Here is a 9,760-nt window from a genome sequence, read left to right as displayed (position 1 = left end):
GCGGCTGCTCAGCAGACAGTATCAACAGACGAGCGCTGACTGACGTGAGCGTGGTCGTCTGCAGACACATTCCAGCTCGGCGAGGAATTTCAGCAGGTATCAAAATAAAGTGAAAAACTACGGTTAAAGGAAGAAACTCTGACTTTACAGCAGGACAGGAACCATCCACTGTTCTCCACAGGAGGCTGAGGGATGAAGATGATGGGATGATGAAGAGGAGGAATATAACTGAGTTGGTTCGAGCTGGGAGCAGTGAAAGCCTGGGCTCCTTTCTCTGAGTGTGTGTGTGTGTGTGTGTATGTGTGTGTGTGTGTGTGTGTGTGTGTGTGTGTGTCAGCTGCTGGGGACAGGTGTTCGTACCGTGGGGTCAGCTGGCTCTGACAGAGACAGTCACACAGCTCTCAGACTCACCCTCAGAGATTAAAGCTTTAACAAGAGGACAGAGAAATACAGTACGATCTTTATAGACTACACTCAGGCTGTGCAGAAGCTGCAGCTCTGAACATTCAGCAGAAACTCAGCAGCTCTTCAGCTGACGTCTGTAAACTAACGGATTCATCAGGACCAGAAAATGTCAGAGTTTAAAAAACGTCAGAGGAAACTGAACCAGGTTAAAGTCAGAAAAGGAGCAGAAATATCTGGGGCTATAAGTTTCTCTTCCCTTTCTTTCTTTCTTTCCTTCCCTTCCTTTCTGCCTTAATTGCCTTCCTTTCCCCCATCATCCATGCATCCTTCTTCCTTCACTTTCTTCCTTCCTGCCTTCCTTTCCTTTCCTTTCCATCCTTAATTTTCTTCCTTTCCTTTGCCTTCTATCCCTCCTCCCTCCCTTTAATTCCTTGTTTCCTCTCATTTCCTTCACTTTATATCTTCCAATCTTCTATTTCTTCCTTCAATCTATCACTTTCCTTCCTTTATTTCTTCCTATCTTCCTTTAATTCCTTTTTTCCTCCTTCGCTGTCCTTTTCTTCTTTGCTTTCATTCCCTGTTTTCTTTTCTTTCCCTTTTGTTTTCTTACTTTCTCCATTCTTTCATTTTACCTGTTTTCCCTTGCCTTCTTCCTTTCTTTCTTTCTTTCTTTCTTTCTTTCTTATTCTAATGTATTGTATCATTCCTTCCCTTCCTCCCTTCCCTTCTTCCTTCCATTCTTTCCTCAATTCTGTCATTCCCTCCTTTTTTATTTTTCCTTCCTTTTCTTAAGCTGACGTTCGTCCTTTCTTTCTTATTTCCTTTCATATTTCAATTTGTTGTATCATTCCTTCCGTTCCTTCCTCTCTCCCTTCTTTTCTTCCTTTCCCCCGTTCTGTCTCCTTTTTTATTTTCTTCTTTCTTTCTTGTTCAGGTCAAAATAGTCTGGATATGAAAATCAATCCAGATCCTGATCCTGCCATAAAACCATCCTGACACATTTCCCCCACAGCGCCCCCTGATGGAGAACATGTTCCCTGGTCTGAAGCAGAGTTTGATGATGTTTTTGCAGCAGGTAACACTGCAGGAAACTGATCACCTGACACCTGAGGGACAGGTGAGCTATGGTTTAATCAGTCTGTGACGATTTAAAGTGAAATCACTCAGAGAAAGAGTTGACAGAGAGTTGACAGAGAGTTGACAGAGAGTTGACAGAGAGTTGACAGAGAGTTGACAGAGCGAGCGCTCAGATGTTACTGTGATCATTAATCAATAAGTCAAGTGATCAAACAAAAACTGTCGTTCAAACTTTATGTGGAGACCTCTGCACAGGATGCTCAAACTGTGCCTCTGCTGCCACCTGCTGGCCAATCCCTCACAGTAACAGCCCAGTTAAAGGATTATTCCGTAGTTTTAAAGGCATGCTGTGACTTGTTATGTGGGCTTTGCTCCTCTGATACGGAGAAACTGAGAAATCTTGGATCATGTTGGTGTGAAAGTTTTTGTAGCTCTCAAAGTTTATTTATTTATTTATTTTCTTTATAGACTTTTTTTTTAATTTTACTCAAAGTGATTCAAAGAGACCTGGAGAGCTGTGGACTCAAACCTCAGGGAACCTGAAGTCTCCTCCTGTGGTCTAACCTCCCCTCGTGTCTTTGAGCAGACTGCTCCCGTCTCGTGGAGCTGAGGAGGTGGGTGGAGGGGGGTGACCTGTGTTTGCAGCAGAGCTGGACGGTTTATGGAGAGTTTTCAGAAACTCGTCCTGTGGCCTGACACAGAAAAAAACACTGTGGGAAAACGTAACACAGTCATTCATTGTTAGGTAGGAGGACTTGAGGGTGACACCTGTAGAGGAGTCTTCATCAAAATCTTCATCTCCAGTTTGCTCAGACACAGCTTCAGCTCCTCCCCCGCTCCTGTCGGCTCCTCTGATTGGCTGTCAGAGCTGTCGCTGGTCAGAGTCGTCTCCTGGAGCTTCTCGCTCAGGCTGAGTTCAGAAAAAGAGATTATCACAGACCGTTCATCAGATTATTCCACTTTTTTCTTTAATACATTAAATATTTGTTTTTATTGGCTGTGTTTTTATACATTGTGTTATACTGATCTTGTTTTAAGCTTGTGCAGCACTTTGGTCCAATGCAGTAAACCCCTGGTTTAAGCTTTTGTGATACTGACCTCTGCTGGTCGCAGGAGGAACTGCAGGCCTCAATGGTTTCCATCAGCTGGACTCGGACTGCCTGTGCTAAGGGACTGGATAAAACCTGAGACTCGGTGCAGCGGGGGAACAGACTCATGAGCATGGGAGGAAGCTGCACAGGAACAAACACAAAGAAAACAGACTTTTATTTTGAAGGGACTCCTGAGCGGAGGCAGAACTTTGACGCTCTGACGTTTGTGTGGGGTGGCGCTCTGACCTCCTGGTTGGTGGGGTCCAGGATCAGCAGGCAGATGAGGTCTTTCTGAGCTCCTTCATAGTTCAGGAGTTTCCTGAAGGCCTTGGCTCGGCTCTCGTAGTACCGCCCCGCTCCGGGGTTGTACTTGATGGCCAGAGAAAACATGTCGGCTGCTTCCTGGAAACACCTGCGCAGACAGGAAGCATTCAGACAGGTGTCTCTGTGTGTGGATGTGAGTAACTGTGGTTCTGACCCGTCCTGGAAGCAGAAGGAGCCCAGCGTGTTGTGGATGACGGCGAGGCGGAGCCTAACGGCGGGGTCGTCACGCTGCGTCATCTCCTCGGCCTGCTGGTAGTCAGCCAGAGCAAAGCACCACTCAGCCTGCTGGAAGAAACAGTCTGACAGCACAGCAGACTCCTGTCACTGATAACAACACACACACACACACACACACACACACACACACACACACACACACACACACACACACACACACACACACACACACACACACTCACCTCCTCTGTTCAGGTACAAACAGGCCTGTCCCTTCTCCTCCTCGATGGCCTTGTTGAGCAGCAGCGTGGCCTCGGCGTACAGACCTCGGCTGAAGCACTGAACAGCAAAGTCGTTGTAGGTGAGGACCAGCTGGAAGTGGGCCTCCTCCTGCAGGGAGGGGGGCTTCTCCTGATCCCGGACCTCCTGTCTCTCCTCCTCCTCCTCCTCCTCCTCCCTCTCTCTCAGCTCCACAGCCTGGACCAGATCCTCGATGGCTGCTGTGAAGTCCTTCAGGCGTCTGTAGAGGATCCCTCTGGTGAGGTGAAGGAAACAGATCAGCTTTTAGCTAAAATCACTTATTGTGGATAAATAAAAAACAAGCTCTGACGGACACGTTACAGTGAAGATGCTCAGGTGTCAGAGCTTTAGGGGACTCACTCCTACATGTGTCTGGACTCACCTGAACAGGTGGAGCCGTGGGTCCTGAGGGCAGTTCTCCAAAGCGATGTTGATCATGTGGAGAGCTTCAGGCAGCTGGCGGCTCAGAGACTTGTCCACGGCTTTCCGTCTGGCTCGTTCCCCGGCTTCCTGAAGCTGCTGCAGCAAAGCTCCGGCCTGCCGACACGCCGGGTTCAACGCCAGCGCCGACTTCACATCCTGGTGACACTTCAGGGTCTGGAGAGGAGATCCCGATCAGAGAGCAGACCTCTTCATTCCCTGCTCTGACATCTCTCATTAAGCCCTGATATTTTACTTTCTTCTGTTCTTGCTGAGAATGCTGCAAAAGTCTTTATTCTTCTTCCGCCTGTTTTTTGCTTCGCTACTCCTACAAATTTCAACCAATTTTCACCGTTCAAACTTCAAAACGTGTGTCTCATTTGGGACCTTTGCGCTATGACTTTTCACTACCTTTTCACAAATACTTACAGAGATACTTTACATTTTGCGCGATTTTGGTCCCATAGAGATGAATGGGAATTTTTCAGAATTTTCCCCTTTCAGGACATTTTTTCAGCCTGCTTCAAACCCTCCTCATTTAGTCATACATTCAGCTACAAACTCCATTCAAACTTTAAAATATTCAGCTATCTTTTGGCTTCATTCAGTGGGTTTCAAATGTTTCCTAGCATTCATAGTTTCTTCACAATGACCCTTCAAAGGTCATGATGATTTTCAGCTCTTCGAGCCATTAAACATTGGTGTGTATTGGACGGAATGTTTCAGCTTAGAGTGGGGAGAGGGGAAAACAAGACCTGGGAAACTTCTGGGTAAATTGCTCTCTTGGTCACAATTTTAGCCCCATCAATACATGTAAGGGATCAAAATGTAGGTAATCTTGTCCTGCTTCTGACAAAGTGGTTTTAAAGCAAAAGGATGGAGCACTTAATCACAAAATGGCCAACCGTCAGGAGAAGTAAAAAAATTGCCCCATCTGCTCCAATGTTAATTCCTGAGGTGTTTTCTCAGAGATCAGTGGAGGATCACTCATCTGTCTCTCGCCGTCACAACCACATTTCTGGGTCTACAGACATGAAACCAACATGGACAGCTTCCTCAGGGTCTCAGGACTCTCACGGCCCAGTCATTTTCCAGATCCCATCTATGGTTTTGTTACAATTGTAGGCTGTTTCAGACCATGATTTCAGTGGGAAGGTGTTGGGAATCAACAGACTCAACAAACTCTCTGATGGCAGTTAGTAAAAACAATGATCACAATGTTGACATGTTTGCTGTGAAATTTTGAAATTTTTGTTTTTTCTTTTGTTTCGCTAGAAAAGGTCTGAAGTCTTTGTTTTCTCTGACGACCATTGCCTTACTTCAGGCTACAGCATGGTTATAATTAGGAAGGGAGGAAAGATCGATTAACATAAGTATCCAGATTTTTTTGTTTTAAGATTTTTAAATTGTGATTTTTTTTTGTTCCAAAGGTGCATTGTTTTTTTTTTGTTTTTTTTGAAATCCTTCATTTTATGCGGCCATTCACATTAAAACATAGGCCTGGCAAGCTTACAACAACAAAACTCTGTACTTCATCTTTGTTTTTAAGCTTGGTTGCAAACAAAGTTACAGCTTTCCTCCAGCAGAGGGCAGAGTTTTTCCTCTGACTATCCAGTTACATGATGTCAGATCCCCTGAATAAATAAATAATTAAATAAATTCCCAAAACTCACACATGATGTAGATTTTGGGGAAAACATAGCTCCTGATACTTTTTCACTTGGTCTAGTGTTGAAACAGAAAATTAAAAATCACAAAAATCAGACGTAGCGTAAAAATACAATTTAAATCAGCACCCCAAAAATCACAAATGAATCGAATCAGAAGAAAAGCATACGGTCCCAGCCCGAGTAAAGATAAATCTGCTGCTCACTGAGATTCACAGTGTGTGTGTGTGTGTGTGTGTGTGTGTGTGTGTGTGTGTGTGTGTGTGTGTGTGTGTGTGTGTGTGTGTGTGTGTGTGTGTTTGTTTGCAGGTTTTAACCTGGTTGAGTCGTTTGAACAGCCGAGCTCTGAGGACGTAGAGGTCGGAGGAGGGACCGTCTGACGCCATCCAGTCATGGACCAGCTTCACACAGGCGGCGTGGTGACCTGCGGCTGACAGACAGGCCAGGCTGGGACACAGCAAACAACGCGTGAGAGAGAAACACGGCAAAAATGTGGATTAGAAACATCACATCCTTTTTTTAAGTTTGAAAGTTTTAAATAAGGCTCTGATTGAGAGTGAATCCAGAGTCCATCAGAGGCAGAAATCAGCGCTCAGTGCTTTTTTTATTCTGACTAAAAAATCAGCCCAGGTCCTTTTGTAGATTTGATTTCCATTAACACATATTTAACCTGCAGCTCAGGTTTGTGAGTAAGAAAGTAAACTGTGTTTAATGAAGCTCTTTTCATGCTTTACCGTGAAGGTTATAAAAGAAAAACAGAGACACAGGAAGTCTAAACCTCAGCACATCAGACTTCCTGAGTCCTGATCTGAGTAAAACCTGGTCCTGACCTTCTGACCTCGTACGCCCTGCAGCCCGGCTTCACCTCGGCAGCTTTGCTGAACGCCGCGAGAGCCTCGAAGAAAAGACCTCGGTCAAACAAACACTGGCCCTGAGAGGAGCAGAACACAGAGACGCTAACAGCTCGTTATTTAACTCAAAGACACTCGTTTGTTTTTCTTTATAAAGGCTGAAAGCTCTGAGAGACAAGGAGGAACGTTTGGTGGGAAATGAGCGAGAAGATACTGACGAGAAAAAAGTTTCTCTGAGAAATTCTCCTCAGTGAAACAGCAAAGGAAAAACTTTGGGAGTGAATTGTCAGAATGATTTCCCATGAGCCCTTTGGGTTAAATAATGTGATGAGAGGGGAAACACTCCTGTTTTCCTTCAGATTCTCACCTGGAGGTAGTAAATAAAGGCCAAGCGGTCTCTGAAGACCTCTGGCTCTAGACGCCAGGCTCGCTGATAACACGCTGCTGCAGACTGGAAGTCACACAGCTGCAGGTACGCCTCGGCCTGACTCACGTGCAGCTCAGTCTGAAACAGAAACCAGCAGAGGGTCCCAAACTGAGACGAGGGAACAGGAACGAACAGGAAACTGCTGGAGCTCAAGGTGCTGTGAAAAAGGTGTGGTTACTGTCGTACGACTCGTACCTCATCTGGCTGAAGAGTGATGGCCTTGGAGAAGCAGATCACAGCTTTCTCATACTGGGACTTCTCCATCGCCTCTTCCCCATTTCTGAAACTGTGAAGAAAAACAGGAAATATCCTTCACACCTGAGACAGGGTCCCTACAGCTCAAGGCAAGTTCAATTTAAGACTTTTTAAGACTTTTTAATGACGTTGGAAATCAAATTTAAAAACAAGTCCACAACGAACCACAATTGAAACAAACAAAACTCACAAACAAAAACACCAGATGAATTACCTGGGTTAGAGGCAATTTTAACCCAATGTTTATTTTACATAAAACATCACTTTTACCTTTTTTTAACCCCATTTTTACAACTTAATACCTTTTTTGCCCCCATCCACTGTCACAACCATTCTTGGAATTTTTACAGTTTTTTTAATTTAATTTCAAATTTAATTCTCAATTTTGCTGCCATAATCATTTTTCCTAGGCCACTTTTGGATTTTTTTTTGCCAATTTTTCCTATTTTTTTCTCTATCCAGGCACCCTGAGTAGAACCAAGACATGCGTCTGCTTTAAAAGTTCCTGGTGCAACCATATCACCGTTTTCTTAGTTCCGCTATTGTGATTACACAATGTTGCCACGAGAGTAATTCAGGAAATTATTTAGTAAAATAGATAAATGGGAAGGTACTTAATATTTTTTTTATTTCAAACTAACATAAATCTTACCAATGTGTTCAAATTTTTAAGACTTTTGAAATTTGGATTTAAGACTTTTTCTTGCCAATTCAGGCCTTATTTTTAGAATTATGAATTCAATGCCTTTTAAGACTTTTCAAGGATCCGCAGGAACCCTGCTGAGAGCAAAGAGCAAATTCTTCTCTGGAACACACAGTTAAACCATTTCAAGAAACAATAAAGCAAATATTACTGTAAAAAAAATACAAAATCTAAGCTGAACACTGTTTTCTCCTAAAAACGTCTCCATCTTTGTTTTTTTTCCTTACTGCTCTGACGCTTTGCTCTGGATGATGACGCTCCCCAGCAGCTCTGATCTTTCACACTGCTCGAAGGAGCTTTGTCTCCTGGACTCATCCTGCTCCTTTCCTGGTTCAAGGCTGGATGATACACTCTGCTCTTCTGCCCCCTGGTGGATGAATCAATCAACAACGAGTCAATATTCAGCTCAAACCAAGCTCAGTCTAGATCAAGGACTACGACTAACTCTTTGGGTGATGTTAAGATCACTCATAATAATTTTAAAATCAGAATCAAAATCAGGTAAAATTGCCAAGTACATTTATACATACAAGGAATTTCACTGGGTGTAATGGTGCATAACAGTTAACAAGGGCATTACATGAAACTAGCAACAACTTAAACGATCTGGAATTAGATGAAATACAAAAAGTTAAGATATAAAATACATAAAAATTAAAGAAAATAGAAAAATTACACACAAAAAAAAACAGACAATCGTCAAAAATGCATGTGGCTCTACATGCCTCTACATACCTATTATAATGAGGAAAAAAGTGAATTGTTAAAAAAAAAAAAAAGATGATTTTATGTCGTAATTTTGATGACATGAAAAAAAATTTGCTGTACCTAAAAACAGAAAAAAAAATTATGTTCATGTTGGGCTGGAAACAATAAACATCTATACACCATCATAATTGTACATGTTTAAATACATATTTGTAAAAAAAAAAAAAAAAAAAAAAAAAAAAAAAAAAAAAAAAAGTTTTAATATTAATTCGAACAGCTTTTCTAACTTGCTTAAAACTTAACACAAAAAAGGGAATAATTCAATATTTTAATAAAGTACTTTCTAAAAAAGTTCAACAGAATAAAAACAAACATTAAACTGCAGTTTTTACATTTGTAATTGACTGAATGTGATGTATTTAATAATGTGTTAATTTCTTTTTTTTTTTAATTTTAGTGAAGAATGATACATATGAGTAGTTTTGGCACACGTCTACTAACATTTTTGTTTGTTTGCTTTAATTATAATTTATGGCCGTTGAAAAGTATTTATATCAAATTTTTGAGTGCAGTTAGCTAGTTAACCGCCTAGAAATTAGCTCAGTCATTGCGTAATTCACCATGTTCCCTTATATGGAATATTTTGATGGTCATAAATTAATTAATTAATTACCGTTTGTTCGTTTCTCTCCTCGGAAGTTTCCATCGCGGCTTTTATCGTTGTTATTTGAACCGTTTTACATTAACTTTGTCCGTGTTTCTGAACTCTGTTGGTGAGTTTTAGCTACCGTTAAATCTGACCGTCACCATGGAAACAAGCAGAGTGGGTCTTCTTCTCCTCATTGGTGGTTGAGGAACTCGTTATACCGCGTAAGCTCGCCCCCTCCGGACGGAAGCGATACATAGAAGGTGACCATTGAAATAAAAACTGTACCTTTGTTTCAAATAGTTTGTTTTAAAGACAGAGTTAATATCGTATCAGACACTTTACATTAACGGACTTTAGCTGTTCACGGTGATGTTGTTGTTTGATAAAATATAATTTTACTGATTCTACAACAGGAAGTACGTACAGCTTGTTGTCGGTAGCGTGGTGTGGTGACGCATTTACTGACGTCAGATTTTTTTAATGTTTTTTTTTTTTTTTTTTTTTTTTTTTTCATTTTGAATTATTTTATTAATATTTTTGCTTAGTCTGTATGAAAGATGTGGGGGAAAAACTTCCCGTAACGAGCTGTTGTTTCGGATCCTTACTGGTTTCTTAATACTTTTACTAACTTTACTTTTTACTTTACTTTTTTAACTGCAGCGTTTCATGTTATTCAGTGATAACTCAAACTGATGCGTTTAAAGTG

At 41.8% G+C, this 9,760-nt stretch overlaps 2 protein-coding genes across 2 annotated transcripts in view; both read right to left on the bottom strand.

The window, feature by feature from the left end:
* ttc16 (tetratricopeptide repeat domain 16) overlaps positions 1-2,114 on the bottom strand; it is a 58,013-nt gene extending 55,899 nt beyond the window's left edge. Inside the window, exon 1 of the mRNA XM_074670477.1 lies at positions 2,012-2,114. The gene's annotated coding sequence lies outside the window, so the exon portion shown is untranslated. The remainder of the gene's footprint in view (positions 1-2,011) is intronic.
* Positions 2,089-9,221, bottom strand: LOC141790536 (tetratricopeptide repeat protein 16-like). The gene is made up of 13 exons (XM_074670478.1): positions 9,079-9,221; positions 7,925-8,064; positions 6,935-7,025; positions 6,680-6,817; positions 6,292-6,392; positions 5,779-5,908; positions 3,757-3,971; positions 3,317-3,609; positions 3,052-3,196; positions 2,820-2,985; positions 2,581-2,714; positions 2,251-2,392; positions 2,089-2,174 (listed from the first exon to the last, which is right to left on the bottom strand). Exons 1-13 carry the CDS (start codon positions 9,109-9,111, stop codon positions 2,142-2,144), a joined length of 1,761 nt encoding a protein of 586 aa, XP_074526579.1. The 5' UTR covers positions 9,112-9,221; the 3' UTR covers positions 2,089-2,141.
* Positions 9,222-9,760: the final 539 nt, after the last annotated feature.

This window comes from Halichoeres trimaculatus, unplaced genomic scaffold (assembly GCF_033239565.1).
Source record: "Halichoeres trimaculatus isolate MK-OKI-2021-1 unplaced genomic scaffold, fHalTri1.1 fHalTri1_scaffold_5, whole genome shotgun sequence".
In the NCBI taxonomy this organism is placed as follows: Eukaryota; Metazoa; Chordata; class Actinopteri; order Labriformes; family Labridae; genus Halichoeres; species Halichoeres trimaculatus.
Note: the sequence above shows the minus strand (reverse complement) of the source record. Positions and strands in the feature narration are given on the sequence as shown.

Coding starts and splice junctions, on each gene's coding strand:
- LOC141790536 (XM_074670478.1), bottom strand. CDS start 9,111: ATGGAAACTTCCGAGGAGAGAAACGAACAAACG. Junction 6,818..6,934: donor TCACTCTTCAGCCAGATGAG/GTACGAGTCGTA, acceptor TTTCTGTTTCAG/ACTGAGCTGCACGTGAGTCA. Junction 6,393..6,679: donor CCTTTATTTACTACCTCCAG/GTGAGAATCTGA, acceptor TGCTCCTCTCAG/GGCCAGTGTTTGTTTGACCG.